The sequence below is a fragment of the Aptenodytes patagonicus genome, chromosome 6 (genome assembly GCF_965638725.1).
Source record: "Aptenodytes patagonicus chromosome 6, bAptPat1.pri.cur, whole genome shotgun sequence".
NCBI classification, from domain to species: Eukaryota; Metazoa; Chordata; class Aves; order Sphenisciformes; family Spheniscidae; genus Aptenodytes; species Aptenodytes patagonicus.
Genome location: NC_134954.1, coordinates 31,902,118 through 31,921,061, shown reverse-complemented (window position 1 = coordinate 31,921,061; position 18,944 = coordinate 31,902,118). Strand labels below are relative to the sequence as shown.

The window sequence follows — 18,944 nt, the reverse complement described above, 5'->3', positions numbered from 1 at the left end:
CCTTGGCCAGGGAAAGGCCATCGGGGGACATGACGCTGGGATCTGCCTGAGCAGAGCAGCTCTTCCGAGGCGGATAACAAAGGAGCCCAAGCAGGGACAAGTATGTTTTCCAGTTGTATTTGCCTCTGCAGAGCCCCTGTCCTGTCCCTGAGCCCTTCTCAGGCTGCCCGCTTCTCCAGCAGCGCCAGCACCAGCGCCGAGCCTTGCTTCGCCTCCTCCAGCAGCCTGGAGACCTTCTGCGACATCTGCGTGGGGAGGGAGAAGGTGCATCATTTGCCACTCAACAGGACAGAAGAGCCATCCACTCCATGCATCCCGCTGATGGCAAAGGGATGGGGTGCCCAGGCATGAGGGGTCCCAGGGTCTTCATCTCCATCTATGTCCCACCTCATCCCCACCACCAGGGTCAGGGCACACACACAGCCCCTGCTTACCGCAAGCTTGAACTTCTCATCTGTTATGTCTTTGAGGTTGATCATGACATTGAAGTAAGCTCCGAACACAGCCGCTTCCAGCATTTTGGCTCCCACCTAGGAAAAGAGGCTTGCGAGAAACTCTCCTGCTGAACCAGAGCACCACCATACAGTCCTACAGCAAGGCAGGCCCTTATGCTGCAGGACTCCCACCCTCCATGACCCAGCAGCATGCGACGCTTTCCAACCCGGTATTTTCAGGACGTGGCTCCGGCAGTGGGAACCATTCATGAATGGTTGTGACATAGGGGGGAAAACTCAGGCAAGAGCTGGTGGAGGCCAACTCTCCTACAGCTTGCAGTTGCAAGCTGCCAAAAAGTTAGCACATGGAAACCACTGGCCAGTTTGGGAAGCGCAGCTGGAGTGATGCATCCCGGAGGTCAGGATGGGATACTTTGCAGGGAAAAGCGGTGAGCCCGGCAGCCTCCAAAGCCCCAGCCGGGGCAGTGCGTGAGCCGGGGCCGTACCTGGATGTCAGATTTGCAGGCCAGGTTGCAGTGGTGTGCCAGCTCCTTCATAGCAGGCCAGAGCCCGCTCACCTTCTCTGCCAGGGCACAGGGCACCCTCACGGCTGTCTTCAGCCCCTGTTGCATGGCAGCCATGCGTCTGGGAGGGGGGACAGCCCTGGAGTGAGCGCTGGGTGGCCGTGCTCCCCAAGTCTGCAAGTCCCCACCAGCCCAGCTCACCTCTCCTGCTCTTCAGGGGTGCTTTTTGGCAGCTTCATAGCTTCCTGCAGGCAAAGAAAAGCAGATTTGCTGCCATTTGCTCCAAGACCCCACATGCCTTGCATCAGGGGCCAGGGCAGACCCAACAGCTCCCATGCTCTTGCAAACCTCCTTTATGTGATGATGTCCCTTCCCCTGGCCCTGGCTTGGGCCAAGGTCCCAGCCCTGCTCCTAAGGACACCAGGGTGCAGCGATGCCGGCTCCCCCTCCCAGCTGGAAAGCCCCCTGCTTCTCCATGGGACGTCTGCCACTGGTGGGACCTCACCATGTAGCTGCTGAAGGCACGGGAGTCGGCATCCACCATTGCCACCAGCTCATCCATGGCCTGGTGGAAGGCGGGGATCAGCTTCCTCATGATGGGGTCCAGCTCCTCAAACTGCCGCTTCCCGTAGTTCATCAGCCCCACCATGCAGCCCAACGCCGCTCCCTGAGAGGGCACAGGAGTAAATACTCCAGCAGGACACAGCACCCGCCGCTACCGCCATGCCGGCTCCCCTTGGGGGCTCGGCACACCCAGAGGATCCCCCAAGCAGGCAGGGACCCCATACTGGTGTGGGGCACATACCAGGGCAGCTGCAGCTGCAGACACAGAGCCTCCTCCTGGTGCTGCCGACCTCCCACCGACTGCTCGCACGAAGGCTCCCAGTGGCTTGGCCACCAGTCCCCCATCCACCTCTCCTGCCTGCACCAGGTACCTGCAGCACAGCGGCCCCATGGGTCACCCCCGCAGGTGCAAGGACACCCACCACCACCTGGTCCCTTCTTATCCGGCACTGCCCTCTCCAACAGGTTTTCATCCACCCCTTGGTTCTGCAGGGGGCTGAGAAGGGGGCTAGCCCAAAAAACCCAGCGGGAGGGTCGGGGAGAGGACACTGAGCCCCATGGGGACAGACAGACAGCTGGGGAGCACATGTCGTGGTGGTATGGGGGGTTGCTCTGCATTAGACAAGGTGGGCTCATGCAAATGGCGTTTGGTGGGACAGAAACACGCCTGCAGCCATGTCCGCAGGGGGGGACAACAAGGACTTAAAGTGCACATCCTGATTTCACCTCGGCACGGGTGGATTTCCCTTTCTTTCCCTCCGCAGACATGCGTTTTACACTGCACGCTGCAGCACGGCGTCTCTCCTTGGAGGGCAGCGTGTGAGCCGGAGGCTGTGAAATTTGGGCTGGGGATGGGGTGGAGGATTTAACACGTACATGCTCAAGTTTGGCCATGAAACCTGCTCCCGCTGCCTGCCCAAGTGACCTGGAGTCCCCCCACCCCACGTTCACAACCATCAGCATTTGGGAGCAGGAACCACCCTGCGCCTGCACAACACCCGGCAGAGACGTCCCCTGGGTGTGAAGAGGAGCTGGGTGCAGGCGCCACTCTCAAAACAAGCTGAGTGCAAGACGCAGGCAGTGGGATCCCCCCGTCTGGGCAGGGATGGGCACCATGATGAGAAGCAAGATGGGGGTGCCTACTCGATGATGCGCTCCCGGGGCTGAAACGGAGACAGGGAGTCCAGGCCCAGCCGGCTGACCACCTGCAAGGAGCAGCACCGCCACATCAGCCCCATCACGATAAGTCCCGTTGCATCCTCATTCCTTGCTGTTAATTAACCATGGATGATCCAGTCCTAGGACGGAGTTGCTCAGGCCACCACCCAGGGAGAGGACAGCTGGCATCACCAGCCCGTCCCATCCCAGACTTGGGGGCGGTGTGTGGCTGCCTACAAACGACTGGAAACTGCACTGATAAATAATTAGCTTGCTCTTATCTAGCACATTCCCCATAGGGTGGAAAAGTCCCTCCCTCCTGCAGCTGAAAAGCAGAGCCTGTCTCCTTGTTTCCAGCTTACGCCAGTCCTGGGGCAGTTTCCCATAACGCCACACACTGTCCTTGAGATCTGCGGAGGTCTCCTTCCCCTCCTGGCCTCCATGCAAGCAAGCTGGGCAGCTGCTGCCCACACTCTGTCCTTATGGGATGGGCTCTCTGCTCCCTGAGCATCTCAGCATCCTCAGGACAATAAAGCAACTTGTCCCACTTGCTGTGCCCTCACAGCTTGTCAGGCACCATCCCTGGAGACAAGTGTCATGCCTGGGGGCTGCCATGGTCCCAAATCTCTGCTCAGTGCCACTTTGGGAGGCTGGGGGGGTGGGTGTGTCTCTCTCGTGATCCCACCCTTGTCTTGGTACCGGGAGGAGCCACCTTACCAGCCTGATCTTCTGTTCCTCCTCCAGGATGAAGAGTTTTTCCTTCTTTATGTAAAACTCGGCTGTGTCCAGCATGGCCTTCTTGGGGACAAGCCCCACCAACTGGGACCCCACCACGGGGAGGTTCAGTGCCTGCAAAGGACATCAGAAACGTGACTGTCCCCAGAGCCACATGCCCTGCCACCACTATCACCCCAGCCTGGTGGTCCTCATCCCTTCCCAGGACCTGGGGAGCTCATGGAAAAGCTTTCAATGGAGGAGCTGGGGGCTAGCAGCAAGTCGCTGAGCTTTTGGGGTTTTTGTGCCATTCAGCACTCTGCCCAGCTTGGCTGAGCTGAGTGTGAGATAAAGCAGAGCCTGACCTGGGGATGGGGAGAAAAACTTGGAGGGAGACATCCTCTACGAAGTCTGCATTGAAACAAGCATGGCATGCTGCCCCGCACCACCCACCTCCGCGTCTCGGCAGACCTCCTCATAGATAGCGTGGAGCGGCGTGGTTTCAAAGTCCAGCAGGTTCGTCGAAACCTGGGCTATATTCTCTTCCTCCAAATACCAGCCGATGCCCTGCACTCTCTTCAAGCGCCCGGGCTGCCAAGAACTGCCACGGTCAAGGCATGGCCCAGGAGGCATGGGGGCAAGCAGGTCTGCTCCTGGTGTGCCGCCGGCACAGGGGTACCTGGTTGGCGCCACGACCCTGCTCGCGGAGGTTGAGGGCGATGCGGTGAGCCAGCTCCTTGGTGCACAGCAGGTTGACGTTGTATGCGATAAGGAAGGTCCGGGCACCCGTCACCGTGGCCCCCCACCGGGGGACAAAGGTTGGGGGCCCAAAATCAGGAGCCCACTCTGGTTTTGCAAGCTGGGGAGGAGGGAGGAGAGCGCATGGGCTGACACCACCACGAGCCACCCTCCTGGGGACGGCATCCTCCTCCCCAGCTGGCATCTACCACGACCACCTTCATGTTCAGCAGCACCCAAAGCGTTTCATCAGCTCCTCTTGGTGCGAAGGGATTATGCCAGCCCCTGGCACCCTCCACGAAGCCAGGGAGGTGTGATTGGGCTCTGCCTGGCCCGTGCCTCCCAGCCAGGTGCTGCCAGGCTCACCTTCTCGGGGAGCGCCTCATACTCCCCAGCGCGGATGGCAGGCAGGGCTTTCCTGCTCTCCTCCCGTGCCGCCTCTCCATACAGGTAAACTGCAAGACAGAGCCGGGGGTGAGCACTGCCAGGCAGAGGCTGGCGGCACGTCGTCTAGCAGGGTCTGGTTTTGCCCATTTGGGAGCAAACCCCACTTGGTTAAGCTTTTGCAAAAGGTGTGCAGTTTCTTCACAGCTGGAAGCAGGTGGGGTGGGACTGGATGGGCAGAGGTTCCTGGCCCCCACTCACCAGGCACCCCCAGCTCCGCTGCCAAGCGCTGCCCAAAGACATGGGCGCAGGTGACGCACTCCTCCATGCTGACGTTCATCACCGGCACGAAGGGGCAGACGTCCAGGGCCCCCATGCGAGGGTGTTCACCTGATGACAGGGCAGATATAAGGATGGGAGCTGGGAAGAGCAAGCAGACAAGGAGGGAGGACAGCCCTTTCCCAGCCTCTTTTGCAGACTGCACACTGCCACCACGAGGAAAGTTGAGTTTGCGGCAATAATGCCTACTCCAGCCCAGGCACAGGAGGCCTTCAGCCTCTCTGGATCAGGATGATGAGCAAGAGCTTTGCACAGTCCCACCACCATCCATCCTAGCAGCGCTGCTTGCTGCAGGTGCAGTAATGTGCTGTGCTTGGCCACTGGCAGCTGATTTTAGCTCCAGCCATGCAAGGTGCACCTGGAGCCGACCACGCACCACAGCTGAGGGATGCTCCATGCCAGATCAGCTCCTGCGCTGCCCCCAAGCTCACCTGTGTGCTGGCTCATGTCAATGAGCTGCTCAGCCACACGGGCTGCACTCAGTGCCCCTTCGATGATGGCCTCAGGGGACCCCACGAAGGTGTAGACAGTGCGGTTGGTGGAGGCACCGGCATCCACATCCAGCAGCACGCAGCCTGGCGTCCGGGAGATGGCTTGCCCCAGCGCATCGATCACCTGCCGGACAGCAGAGGGGGGCAAGGCAGCTGAGCCTGCCAGACACCCACCACAGCCCAAGCTTCGCAAGGTGGGGGACGCCTTTTCACATCTCTCCCCGTTCCCACTGGCGCTGGGGTTGGGGATGACCCCATGATCAGTGGGGATGCAGCCCTGCGCTGCAGAAGATGCAGGAGCCAAAGGCATGAGCATGCCACTCCTACCCAGGGGGTTTGGGACACCCCTGGCTCCCAGCGAGCCCCAAACCCACCATGGTGGAGGAGAGACACCCGGCTACTGCTGCACATCAGAGAGCACCATCACAAATTGCTGTTCCTGAGGATACTGTCCCCTGACAGCCTCAAAATAGATATGGCTCTGCAAAGCCTGTTCCCTGGGGGAAGCAGTGGTTTTATTGCAATTTTGGGTTTGCTGAACTGCCCTGCCCCCGGCAGGGCCAAAGTTCAGCCTGGGGCTCATGCCCAGCACAGATCCCATTAACCTGGATGGAGTGTTTCAGCACAACTGCAAGCAATATTTCTCTAAGGGGATATGACAGACCACCCCAAGCCCTGGTCCTACAGCAACGTACAGGCGGGGGGCGGGGGGGGGGGGGGGGGGGCATGTCTGAGCCCCCACTTCTCGCCAAGGTGCCAAAAGGGAGCAGGGGCTGCCTTTGGGCATTTTCAGCATTAGCCAGGCAGGGAAAGGTGCACAGCACTTCAAAGGACGCAGGGCAGAGTCTGGCAGTGGGTGCTGCCTGCACAGCCCCTCCACCAGGACAGCCCAACCATCCGCACCCCAGTATCGCCCACCCCTCAGACCCTCCACGCGCTACCTCACCTCCTTGTTATTCCCCTCCGAGAAGTTGGGAACACACTCCACCAGCTTGGCCATGGTCCCAGGGTCTGCCTGCACCCCGCAGCCCCCAGCTCAGCTCCTCGCACCCTGTGGGTTTGCCTGCCCTTTCCTGTCCCACTGCAGAGCAAAAACTTTCCAGCACCCAACCCATTGCCTCTTCCCCAGGCCAGGGTTTCTCATTAACTGCATCGATCAGCAGTCAGGAGTCAGAAAGGGTCTTGGATAAACAACATAGTACTGTCCCTTCTTCGTCTGGAGCAGCTCAGGGCACAAGGGCACTGCCTGCTTGTCAGGGCCAGCATGCTTGCCAGGGCCAGCCTTCAACACTAATTACCCACCAGCACCAATTAAATGCTAGGAGAAGGTGATGGCACACGAAGAAAAGCATCTGCTGTGCCCAGTACCATGCTGTGGCTACCGGATCGGACAGCCCGCTCCTGCCCAGGGCACAGCAGCAGGACCACCAGCACTGTATGATGGTGGGGGACAGCTACTTGCCAGGACCCCCAGCATGGGCACGGGGGTGGTGGGTAAAATCTCTCGCTGTGAGCAGGATTCGAACCTGCGCAGGGAAACCCTATTGGATTTCGAGTCCAACGCCTTCACCCCTCGGCCATCACAGCCCCAGTCTGGGGCATGCGGGGAGGACACCTGCCCCCTGTCCTGGGCACCCCCCTGCCCCCCCTAGTTGCCTCATTTTCCTGGGAAGTAGGAAAGTCTCTGGGGTGTCCAATGCATCCCCGCACACAGCCTCAGCCCCACTCTGCTCCACAGGGCCTAATGGCAGGGCCAGTCCCAAAAAACTGGTGCCCAGGGCACCAGGGCCAGGGGCAGTAGTACCCCCCCAGCACCCCAGTGCCCGGCACAAGGTGGGGGTGCCTAGGCAGCTGTGCACCCTGGCGTGTTGGTCTAGGGGTATGATTCTCGCTTAGGGTGCGAGAGGTCCCGGGTTCAACTCCTGGACAAGCCCTCCTTTTGGGCACCCACCACCAGGTACAGCCCCTGCAGGGATGGGGCACGGATGGGGCAATGCTGCCTGGCACAGGGGGCATGGGCAGCCTCCCCAACTCAGCCACGTCCTCTCTGCTGCAATGGTCCCACCACTGCTGGGAGCGAGGTGCTGCCCGGTGCTGCGTGGGCAAAGAGACATGGCTCAGCCATGGCCAGGGCTCATCCCCTCCTGGGTGGGCAAGGGGCTGTCAGAGCAGTGGGGGACGGCAGAGCGGGGCCCTGCTGCTGCCACGTCCCCACTGGGCAGCTCTGGCTGGGGGCTGTGTGCAGAAGAACACGTCCCCGGTCTGCAAAGCACCAGACCCCATGGGCAGCAGCTCCGGGGCGCTGGGGAAGGAAGCAGAGACAGGGATTTTCTGGGAGTGATGAGAAAGCCAGGTGAGAGGCTGGTGCATGTAAGAGGCCCTGGGTTCAACCCCCAGCATCTCCATGTCCTTTTGCCTCCCCAGAGCCCCCTCCCTGCCAGCTGCAGGGCTGGCAGAGCCCCCAAATCCCCACAGAAAAGCCCTGGGGTTGCCTGCGGGCACGGCTGGCCTGGGGTTGCTTCCAGGCACCAGCAGGCTGGGAGGAAATGCCCACAGCCCTTTCTCTTCCCCTACATGGGCACTGCGGAATGTGGGGGCACCTTGTGCCCCTTCCCCACAGGGCTCAGGGTGTCTCTGGGGGCAAATGTCAGTGCTGGGGGGAGCGGCGGGGTGGGAGTGGGGTGGTGGGTGCCCAAAAGGAGGGCTCGTCCGGGAGTTGAACCCGGGACCTCTCGCACCCTAAGCGAGAATCATACCCCTAGACCAACGAGCCGGGGTGCACAGCTGTGACCCAGCACAGATCCTGTCCCCCACAGCCCCACAGCCCTGTGCACTGCACAGGCCAACCCATACCCAGTGCAGGTGGGGGGCAGCTGCCCCAGGGTGCTGCCCTCTCCCTCCCCTCTGCTCTCTGGCCATCACCTCCCCCGGCTCCCCTGGGGATGAGGCAGGGGGAGATGCAGGGGAGCCCATTTGGCATCCCTGCAAAATGCCACTTCCCACCTCCCCAAGGCTGCAAAACCTGGAAAACCTCAGAGAGGCTGTGCCCCTCCTGCCCAGAGCCATCACAGCCCCTGGAAGGGGTACTGCGGGGCTCCCTGTGCACCTCTGGCTCCCCCTGTCCCAGCCCATCCTTGCTGCCCCTTTTTCCTGGGAAGCAGGGAAGCCTCCAGGGTGGCCGGTGCATCCCCACACACATGCTCAGCCCCACTCTGCTCCCCAGGGGCTGGTGGCAGGGCCCATCCCTGAAAAGCAGTGCCCAGGGTCCCAGGGTCCCAAGGTCCCAGGGCAGCACTGCCCCCCCAGCACCCCAGTGCCTGGCACAGGGTGGGGGTGCCCGGTCAGCTGTGCACCCTGGCTCGTTGGTCTAGGGGTATGATTCTCGCTTAGGGTGCGAGAGGTCCCGGGTTCAACTCCCGGACGAGCCCTTCTTTTGGCACCCACCACCGGGCACAGCCCCTGTGGAGACAGGGCACGGATAGCTCTGCCCGGGACTGCAGTGCAGGGTGCGGGCATGGTGATGGCACTGCAGCCGGGGCTCCCACAGCAGCTTCGCTGCTGGCCCTGGCACAGCTACAGGCAGCCCCTGACCCAGGGTCTGTGTCCAGAAAACCATGCCCCTGCTCTGCCCCAGAGCCCCCCAACCCTGTCCCGGCCCCATTGGCAGCCTGGGGCACCCGAGGGACATCCAGTGCCTGCAAACCCCCGAACCCCACAGGCAGCAGCTCTGGGGGGCTGGGGAAGGAAGCAGCAACAGGCATTTTCTGGGAGCGATGAGAAAGCCCGGTCAGAGGGGGACTTCGGCTTTGGGGGATGCCCCATGCAGGAAGAAGGGCGGGGGGTGATGCTGCAAAGCATGGGCCATTTCAACCACTGCAAGGGCCAGGGAGGTGGTTCTGAGGAGGAAAATCCCCAGAGATGGTGGGAATTGGAGATGCTGGGCACTAATGCCCCACGGCCACCTCCAGCTGCTGGCTCCATGGACAGGCCACAGCAAGAGGGACCTCCCTGCTCCCAGAGTGTGCCAAGGGACACACACAGCCTCAGCTGCCCCCCTAAAACCCCAAAAAGTGTGTGGGGCACAGAGGCTGGGGGTGCAATTGGGTGCAGCACCCCGGCTCGTTGGTCTAGGGGTATGATTCTCGCTTTGGGTGCGAGAGGTCCCGGGTTCAACTCCCGGACGAGCCCTCCTTTTGGGCACCCACCTTCCCTGGCTGCACGTGGGACCATGGTGTAACCAGGGCACAGAGAGGGCAGCGGTGCCTGGCACAGTGGGGTCAGTCCCATGTCCTAACTGGCATGTCCCCGTGGGCAGGCTGGACCCCCAAGAGCTGGCAGGGAGATGCTGCAGGGTGCTTGGGCAGGGAGGCAGATGGAGGAAGGGGTGGGAACCGCAGAGCAGAGCGGGTGCTGACGGCAGCCGTGTGCCCTGAGAGTCTGCTTCTGGGGCTGGGGCCCTGGGGGCAGAGCAGGGTGAGCAGTGGGCAGTGGGGCAGCGGTGGGGGGGTGAGGGGACTTGCCCAGGCCCCCACGCCTGCTTATGTACAGGGGGATGTAGCTCAGCGGGAGAGCGCTTGCTTTGCATGTAAGAGGTCCTGGGTTCAACCCCCAGCATCTCCATGTCCTTTTGCCTCCCCAGAGCCCCCCACGCTGCCCCAGAAAAGTCCTGAGGCTGCCTGCAGGCACGGCTGGCCTGGGGCTGATTCTCTGCACCTGCAGGCTGTGAGGAAATGCCCGCAGCTCTTTCCCTCCCCTGCCCAGGCGCTGCGGGGTGTGGTGGCACCTTGTCTCCCTTCCCCAGGGGGCTCGGCGTGAATGTTGATGTTGGCAGGACCTGTCAAGTTGGGGAGGCTGCCCATCCCCCCTGTGCTGGGCAGCATCCCCCCTGTCTGTGCCCCGTCCCTGCAGGGGCTGTGCCCAGCAGTGGGTGCCCAAAAGGAGGGCTCTTCCGGGAATTGAACCCGGGACCTCTCGCACCCTAAGCGAGAATCATACCCAAGAATCATACCCCTAGACCAACAAGCCAGAGTGCACAACTGTGACCCAGCACAGATCCTGTCCCCCACGGCCCCACAGCCCTGGGCACTGCACAGGCCAACCCATACCCAGTGCAGGTGGGGGGCAGCTGCCCCAGGGTGCTGCCCTCTCCCTCCCCTCTGCTCTCTCGCCATCACCTTACCCAGCTCCCCTGGGGATGAGGCACGGGGAGATGCAGGGGAGCCCATTTGGCATCCCTGCAAAATGCCACTTCCTACCTCCCCAAGGCTGCAAAACCTGGAAAACCTCAGAGAGGCTGTGCCCCTCCTGTGCAGGGCCATCACAGCCCCTGGAAGGGGTATTGCAGGGCTCCCTGTGCACCCCTGGCTCCCCCTGTCCTGGCCCCCCAACACCTGTCCCTATCCCCCCTGGGTGCTCCATTTTCCTGGCAAGTGGGAAAGTCTCCAGGGTGGCCGGTGGATCCCTGCACACATGCTCAGCCCCACTCTGCTCCCCAGGGGCTGGCGGCAGGGCCCATCCCCAAAAAGCAGCGCCCAGGGCCTTGGGGTCCCTGGGCAGCACTGCCCCCCCAGCACTGCCCAGCACACAGTGGGGGTGCCCGGGCAGCTGCACACCCCAGCTCATTGGTCAAGGGGTATGATTCTCGCTTAGGGTTTGAGAGGTCCTGGGTTCAACTCCTGGACGAGCCCTCCTTTTGGCACCCACCTCCAGGCACAGCCCCTGCGGGGACAGGGCACAGACGGGGCGACTCTGCCCAGCACAGCAGGGACTGGCAGCCTCCCCAACTCAGCCACGTCCCTTCTGCTGGGATGGTCCCGCCACTGCCGGGAGCGAGGTGCTGCCCAGTGTCCTGTGGGCAAAGAGACATGGCTCAGCCATGGCCAGGGCTCGTCCCCCGCTGCCACCACGTCCCCGCTGGGCAGCTCTGCCCAGAGCAGAAGCAGATAGCTGGGAAAGGAAACAGCCACTGATATTTCCAGGGAGCAAGGAGGAGAAACCCTGGTGCGAGGGTGAGGTCAGCTTTGGGGATGTCCCATGCAGCAAGCAAAGGGGATGTTTCCTATTAAGCACCAGCCTTTCCCCCAAATCCCTGTCCTGTAGCCCCACTGAGTTTTCAGGGAGGAAAAAGCATGGAGATGCTGGGGGTTGAACCCAGGGCCTCTTACATGCGAAGCAAGCGCTCTCCCACTGAGCTACATCCCCCTTGCCTGGGGCATTCCCACAGAGGGCAGACTGTTCTGGCACCACAGCGGCAGCTCCCTGGGCAGGCACCATGGGTGGCGCCATCCAAGCTTGCTAAAACCAGTGTTGATCGAAAAAGAAACCCTATAGACACACCATGGGGTGCTGTTTGCAGGCAGCTGGGGGATGGCAGGACTGACCCTCCTCCACCGGGTCTGCAGAGAGCAGCAGGAATGCAGTCCCCAAAGGAGGGGTTGTCCCAAAAGGAGGGCTTGTCTGGGAGTTGAACCCAGGACCTCTCACACCCAAAGTGAGAATTGTACCCCTAGACCAACGAGCCAGGGTGTTGCACCACTTTTTCACCCCCAGGCCCTCTGCCCCCCACATTTTGGGGTTAGGGGTGCAGCTGAGGCTGTGGTTTTCCCCCAGCACACCTGCAGCCTGCAGGTGCCAGGAAGCATTCCCAGGCCAGCCATGCCTGCAGGCAACCTCAGGGCTTTTCTGTGGGGCATGGGGGGCTCTGCCAGCCCTGCAGCTGGCAGGGAGGGGGCTCTGGGGAGGCAAAAGGACATGGAGATGCTGGGGGTTGAACCCAGGGCCTCTTACATGCAAAGCAAGCGCTCTCCCACTGAGCTACATCCCCCTGCACCAGCACCACCTCACTCCTGCCTCTTGAGGGTCCATCCTGCCCATGTGAACATGCATAGCGCAGACATGGCACTGACTTGACTGTGCCAGGCACTGCTGCCCTCATCATGCCCTAGTTGTGTCACAGCCCCATGCACCGCCAGGGAAGGTGGGTGCCCAAAAGGAGGGCTCGTCCGGGAGTTGAACCCGGGACCTCTCGCACCCGAAGCGAGAATCATACCCCTAGACCAACGAGCCAGGGCAGAGCTACTTTCCCTGCCGTTGGCCCCTGTGCTCCATCCACCCATGGCCATGGGCACAGGGTGATGGCTCCTGGGTGCCCCCATCTCCCATCACTGCCCCTCAGAAACCCATTTCATGTGGTCCCAGGGCTAACGATCTCCCTCTCCTCTGCCCCATGGGTGCTGGTGTGGCTTTGGGACAAGGGACAGGAGCTGCGAGTGCCGGGTTACTGGGAAATACCCCCAGCCATTCCCTTCTCCCAGGAGCTGCCAACCGTGGGGATCAGCAGGGTGCTGGCACTGGGGGTCCCACAGGTGCAGTGGGGAGCAGGATTGGGAGGACAGCTCTGGGGCAGACCACGGGGATTTTTTCTGGATGCAGTCCCCAAGGGTAGGGCTGCCTGTAGCTGTGCCAGGGTGGGAAGCCGAGCTGCTGCGGGAGCCCTGGCTGGTGGGGACCCTCTCTCCATGCAGGACAGCTGCAGGGGGAACAGGGTGAAGAGCTGATTTTCAGACAGCCTGCCTGCAGCAAGCCTCTGATGCTAATTATATCGCATTGAAGGCTGTGCCAGAGCAAGGGATCCCTCCCTGGGGCACATCCAAACCCCATGAGCTGACCTGGGGGAACTGGGGGGAAGAATCAGCCACAGGCAGCGCAGGCAAACCTCGCTCCTATCCCCTGCCCTGCAAATCACGGAGGAGTGGGGAGGAGCGGGCAGGGGGAGCACTGCACCCCTGTGATTTCCAGGTCACATAACCCACCAGGGCTGCCCGGCTCCTTCAGCCCCATGCATCCAGTGCTATCACTAGCCACCTTACACAGCAATAACCAGATCACCCTTCTCCTCTTCAGGAAACGTGCAGACACCTAATTCTCAGCAAACGTGAATGAACAGCCTTGGAATGTTTAATTGAACAATTCTTGAATTTGAAACACAAATCCACAAGTATTTCACTCCCAGGACCTTGTAAACTGTTGGGATTTGGGCCCCGCTTTCATTGCACTTGTCCCCATATCTTCTTTTCCCAAGGGCTGTCCTCCCCAGGGGGAGAAGCTCAGAGGAGAACAGGGGTGTAGCACAGCCGGGAGCAGTGTCTGGTAATGATTTGGGCTCAGGGTGAGGCACGGTGCTGGTGGAGCCAACAGGGCTGCGGGATCCCACAGGTAGCACCAGGAGGGCCAGACCGGGATGCCAGTGCCTTTTGATTTGTGTGCTTCTTCCCCCGTGATTCACACGTGTGGGTGGCCTGTTATTTTCCTGCTTTATGGGATTTTCAGCCCTGGGGAAGAACTGGAGCCCTTGCCGGAGCCATCGCCTGTCTGGCTCCCCAGGCTGGCACAGGGCTCTTGCGTGGCAAGGAGGGCACCCCGAGAAACCGCGGCGAGCCCCTGCCCTGCGGTCAGTCCGTGGGTGCTTGGGGTGGGATGTCCTCTCGGTGGTGCCCTCTCCTGCCTCTTATCCCGGCCATGAAACCACTTTCTCTCCCCTTCCTAAAGCCTAAGAGCAGGTCCCCTCTCTGCTTTGGTGGGAAATTGTGTTGCAATGCCTTGGTGGGCAAGGAAGGAGATTTTTATTGGCAAACAAGTCCCATCTCAGTCTGCCATGCCTGCAGGCTCCCAGCTCCAGGGGCCCTGTCTCCAGCTGGCTGGCTCCAGACACATGTCCCCAAGGGCTCTGGCCAGGAGTCCTTGCCTCGGCGAGAACGATGAGGGACGCTGCCTGTTGAGGCCAGCTAGGACTCCTGGCATTGCCCTCAGCTTGGCGCCTGGGTGCTGGGGTGGGATACACCTTTTGCAGCCCAGCAAAGGTGCTGGCAGTGGATCTGTCTCTTCATCCCATCCCACTGCTGTGAGTCACCAGGATTTTTGTCTTCTCATCTGGATGTGCAGAGAAGCCACAGATAGATGTGCTGGAATTGTGCAGACCCAGCAATCATCCAGCCACCACCAATCCCTCCATCCCTATCACCAGCCCTATGCCGCCTGGGGCTTCCACTCCTGATGGTCCCATTTGCTTGCTACTCACACCAGTCTTCCCTTTTCCATGACAACTCTCTATGCCTCTCCACTTGCTCCAACACAAACCATGACTTCATCCCTCCTCCCCACCGCCTCCATCCCCAGGGGGGCTGTCCTGGTTTCGGTTGGGATAGAGTTAATTTTCTTCCTAGGAGCTGGTACAGTGGTTAAACCATGACAGGGGCAAAGTACCCACCACCGTACGAAATGCTCACTGGCTGCTTCTGTTGGCTTCCCCAAACAGGCAAATGCAGAGAAACCTGAGCAAGCCCATTTGCCACATGTGGTGGTGCAGGTTGGGGTGTCCCCATGGTTACACACACCCCAAAGAAGAGATTGACACCCCCATGGATGTGACCCTGCAATGGGGAGTTACCACCATGACCTTCCCAGGCCTTGTTGAGCTGGAGTACCCCACCACAATTCGTGCACTGTAATTTGTGCTGGTGCAGTTGACTTCACCAAAGCAAAGGATAGAAGAAAGAAAACGAAGGGAAATAGGGGTCTCCAGGAAGCAATGGCTGCTGCGGGAGGAGGATGCTGAGTGACAGCAGGGAGAAGGTTTCCTCCAAGGACATGAGCAGGTGAGGGAAGATGGGAGGTGAGCAGAAGACATGAAACTCAACAGATACAGGCATGGGCAAAGGGTTGCTTTTGGGCTAAGCTCCAGGCTTTTCTGAGAAATGCTTCTGCTGCTGCAGTTGAAAGCCATGAGTGGGCAATGCTGGGACCAAACCCCAGGACCCAGCTATTTCCTTCCGTGTGTATCCTTCCACACGCTAAGCATTATTTTTCATCTCAGTCTTGATATGTAATTCCCTGTTTCTCACCAGGGCCTTTGACTGCACTGTCTTTGCAGGAACCTGTATTTTAGGGCCTGATCAGCAGGTCTGTGAGGTCCTGCCCTGAGCAAGCACTGGCTGGGGGGGATACGTAGCAGAGTGAATTCAGGACGGCTCTTGAGCTGGGAGCCAAGACAGCATGGCTCCCAGCTGAGAGTCACAGCACCCGTGGGAGACAGGGTACCAGGTCCCTTGGAACAGGGATCCCTGCAGGGCACCAAGGTCCTCACTTCCCCAACTTTGTCTGCACCAAGACATCACAATTTTCAAGTCAAATCAAGGACCTGTGTGGATTTTAGTCTCCTTTGAGACACTGGCTCTTCAGAAAAAAAATCTGTATAACCTCAACAGTGGAGTCATTCAGTGAAAAGCCACGTAATAATGTCATTATTCTGTCCCCCTGCTCCATCCTGGACTGTCCTATGCAACAGACTGGTAGAAGACAGTTGCACCAGCTCCAGACACCTACAGCTTTCTAACAAAGCTTTTGCTGGAAATCCAGTGCTTTTCCTCATTGCAGCATTCAGGAGAACTTTGCGTCCCATCTCTGCGGACAATTTCTGGAGCTGGGGTAAAAATATCTGTGCAGTTCTTAGAAGAGGGACATGAAACCACACCTCTCTTCTCCTGGTGCTCTGACTGCTGAGCAATTGCCACGTAAGTTTTCTCCAAATTAGGAGCATCTCTGTGAAGATCTCCTGAGCAATAAAACCAGGTCAAAGGCTTTTGAAGACCAGCATGTTTACAAGCTCAGCATAATCCCTCATTATAAACACTCATAAGCTTTATGCAAATTGTCACACTACCAAAATGCTTAAAGTATGAAAGAAGATTTAAACAATACCCATGGAGGACTTAGTCACACTTATTCCTCCTTCCATCAGCTGAAAAGTTTCTGTTTGATGATACTTGGCATCTTAAAAAGAGGCTTTACTCAATGCCTGGCATCTCTTTCCCAGAGACATCTGCATCCCCTCCCTGTAAAACAATTATTGTCCAATTCTCTAATGTGTTCAAATAAATCTTGGGTCCTAGTCTTTGGGAAGAGCTCAGTGTGGAGCTCACTGTGCTGTGGCTGGGGCCAGGGATGGGGTTATCCTTGTCCTCCTCTAACTGACCAGCTCATGGGCACAGGACTTGCAGATCTCTCCACTCAGCAGCAGAGCAAAGCTCCCTGCTGAGCACCAGTCCAGCTTTTGCTCTTGCCTCTGTATCTGGAGCACACAGGGAAATTATAATTTTTTCTTTACGTCCTTATTATTACATTTATATATCTTTCCTGATAGCATTACCACAGGTCTCAGTGTCCATCACGCTTGCTGTCTATGAGAAATGTTAGGATGCCTCTCCCCACGACACCTCTGATCAATCAGTGCTCAGTCACTGGTCTCAGCAAATTTGGGCTCCCAAACGTCTGTGTGTCCAGAGGAAACCTGGGGTAACCCTGCACCACGTTTCACATCGCAGGCAGCCCTCTTTCTCTGATGGGGCAGGGGATGCTACTGCGGGTATGGGCTACTGGACAAGGTGCACCCATATCCAGGGGGGGAATGTCATACTGAGCTAGCATGGGGACACGGGTATATTCAGCTCATATTACTCATAGTGCTCACTCGAGGCAAATGTCGTGCCTGCACATATGCATGTCTATGCGTGCATTCAGCAGCACAGAACAAAACGTTTTTGCTGCTTCGCTAAGAGTTACAGCCAGATGCAGACACATCACACGCCTCACTGGCACCTGGGCTATCTAGGTTTGAGTCAGTACATACTTGTTTGTATAAGGCCCCTTTTGCCACATGCTGTTGTGAAGAGTAAGAATAAAGAGCCTAATGCTTAAGGTCTGTTTTTGCCCTGGTATATCTTGGGAATTTTTTACTCTTCATCATCACCCATAAAACATTGGGTGTGTTAGATGTAGGATGACCATCCAAAAGAGCATCTCTCAAGAAGCCCGCTTCTGCCTTTTTTCCCTGACCCCACATCCATCCTCCTTAGCTCACCCAAAAAATTGTGCAAAATGCAGGGTAAATGCCACTTTGAAATGTCAAACCTTCATGTTCCCACCTCCTCGAGGGAACAGGCAACAAGTCTGCTCCTGCGGGAAGTCATCCCTAAGCAGGTGCTTGCTATGGGGCAGCAGGAGGGGTTTCCAGGCTGAGAAACTGTTGTCTTCGGGCTGGTCACAGCAAACTACACACTTACTTCAGCCCAGTATGGAGCTGAGCAGCAGAAACTCCCATTTCAGACAAAGGAAACCTCCCCCAGCAACAAGTTGCCTCCAGAGCAGGCTACCCCTCCAGACCAGAGGCACAAGGAACACCAGAAGACTCAAACTATGATGTAGCATGACTTTAATGAGAAGGAGAAGGAGAATAAACCAGTTCAGAGTATGAGAAGTGCATTTCCAGTGCTCGGTAAAGAAATGGGTAAGCCCCACTCCAGGACAAGCCGATCCCTACCAGGTGTTCTTCTGCCCCACCGCCCCGTGACTATCATCTTCTGTCTACAGCCTGCTATAAGCATTTTTGCCCAGCCAGCAGCAAATGCTGTGTAGCACTGCAGGGTGTGGAAATACAAAGTAAGGCTTAGCAAGAGAGAGGTATACAGAGGCACAGTCTCAAGTGACAAGCTCGCATGGCTCCCTTCCTCCTGGGGGGGCTGCAGGTGCACCCCACAGCCAGGAAACCCACAGACATTTCCTTAGTCCTTTTCCCCAGTCTTGGTCCTGTGCTTCATTTGTCCTTCCCGACATGGCCGCTCTGCTGGCATTGGCAGGAGGTGACCGCTGGGGACACCCCTACAGCCCACTGCCCAGGCACAGCAGTCCCACCTTCCCCAGCCCCCGGGGACCACTGGAGGCCATGGGGACCCCACAGCACCGGAGGTAGCTCCCGACAGCCACCGATGCCGTGGACCCCACTGTCGTGTTTTGCAGGTAGGAGGTGAGGATGGGCCCAGGCAGGGTGACCACGACGGTGGGGGGCTGGATGACAGTGGCGGAGTCCACGCAGCGGCAGAAGCAGGGCTGGTTGCAGCTGGTGGCCAGTGGCCGGGGGCTGCAGGAGGAGGGCAGGCACAGGTCATAGCAGGACATCGCTCGGCGAAGACGTACACCTGAAAGCCAGAGCCAGGGTGTAAATGCAAAGCAGAGGCTGGGCCACCCCTGCTGAGCCCTCATTCAGTGGCTCCCATAATAAGAGGTGTGGGAGAACTAGCTAGAGGGTGAGTTTGGATGGTTTAGAAACCCCGAAGGATGCCTTTCCAAACGGACAGGAGCCGGCTTCCCCCTTCCCTCACCCCGTAACCTGCTCGGAAGAAAGCAAGGAGTTTGGTTTGAGCTGTACGGCTGGGGGAGCTGGAGGCACCAGGTGCTGAAAGTGCTGAGAGCAGACCCACTCCTGCACACTGCCTGCCTTCAAGCTGACAGCAAGCCTTCAGCAAGCAAAATGCTCACTGAGATGCATCTAGTTGTAGCAAAACCCACTTAAATCAATACAACGTGAGTGAGCTGGACTTAACATGAGCTAAGCTATCCCATCCCAAAATATAAGGGACCTCTGATGCCCTGCCATAAACGGGGACTCATCAATCCCTGCAACCTGGGCATGTGCTGCTCTTTTTTTTCTTCAGCAAGGACAACCATGCAGGATGCACCTGCCTATGTGGATCCTGCAAGCCCTGCAT

At 58.9% G+C, this 18,944-nt stretch overlaps 1 protein-coding gene and 8 non-coding genes across 9 annotated transcripts; 3 read left to right on the top strand and 6 right to left on the bottom strand.

The window, feature by feature from the left end:
• Positions 1-101: 101 nt before the first annotated feature.
• FTCD (formimidoyltransferase cyclodeaminase) lies at positions 102-6,479 on the bottom strand. Its single transcript, XM_076340712.1, has 14 exons — positions 6,293-6,479; positions 5,287-5,470; positions 4,778-4,906; positions 4,499-4,587; positions 4,074-4,253; positions 3,848-3,985; positions 3,398-3,529; positions 2,666-2,727; positions 1,764-1,893; positions 1,464-1,625; positions 1,160-1,203; positions 941-1,079; positions 435-530; positions 102-245 (listed from the first exon to the last, which is right to left on the bottom strand). Exons 1-14 carry the CDS (start codon positions 6,344-6,346, stop codon positions 159-161), a joined length of 1,626 nt encoding a protein of 541 aa, XP_076196827.1. The 5' UTR covers positions 6,347-6,479; the 3' UTR covers positions 102-158.
• A 372-nt stretch (positions 6,480-6,851) lies between these two features.
• Positions 6,852-6,933, bottom strand: TRNAS-CGA (transfer RNA serine (anticodon CGA)). Its single transcript has one exon. It is a non-coding gene; the product is annotated as a tRNA-Ser (tRNA).
• Positions 6,934-8,047: 1,114 nt separating this feature from the next.
• On the bottom strand, positions 8,048-8,119 carry TRNAP-AGG (transfer RNA proline (anticodon AGG)). The gene has a single exon. It is a non-coding gene; the product is annotated as a tRNA-Pro (tRNA).
• Positions 8,120-8,702: 583 nt separating this feature from the next.
• TRNAP-AGG (transfer RNA proline (anticodon AGG)) lies at positions 8,703-8,774 on the top strand. Its single transcript has one exon. It is a non-coding gene; the product is annotated as a tRNA-Pro (tRNA).
• A 688-nt stretch (positions 8,775-9,462) lies between these two features.
• Positions 9,463-9,534, top strand: TRNAP-UGG (transfer RNA proline (anticodon UGG)). The gene has a single exon. It is a non-coding gene; the product is annotated as a tRNA-Pro (tRNA).
• A 360-nt stretch (positions 9,535-9,894) lies between these two features.
• On the top strand, positions 9,895-9,966 carry TRNAA-UGC (transfer RNA alanine (anticodon UGC)). The gene has a single exon. It is a non-coding gene; the product is annotated as a tRNA-Ala (tRNA).
• A 1,509-nt stretch (positions 9,967-11,475) lies between these two features.
• TRNAA-CGC (transfer RNA alanine (anticodon CGC)) lies at positions 11,476-11,547 on the bottom strand. Its single transcript has one exon. It is a non-coding gene; the product is annotated as a tRNA-Ala (tRNA).
• Positions 11,548-12,097: 550 nt separating this feature from the next.
• TRNAA-UGC (transfer RNA alanine (anticodon UGC)) lies at positions 12,098-12,169 on the bottom strand. Its single transcript has one exon. It is a non-coding gene; the product is annotated as a tRNA-Ala (tRNA).
• Positions 12,170-12,339: 170 nt separating this feature from the next.
• On the bottom strand, positions 12,340-12,411 carry TRNAP-CGG (transfer RNA proline (anticodon CGG)). The gene has a single exon. It is a non-coding gene; the product is annotated as a tRNA-Pro (tRNA).
• Between the last annotated feature and the right edge of the window lie 6,533 nt (positions 12,412-18,944).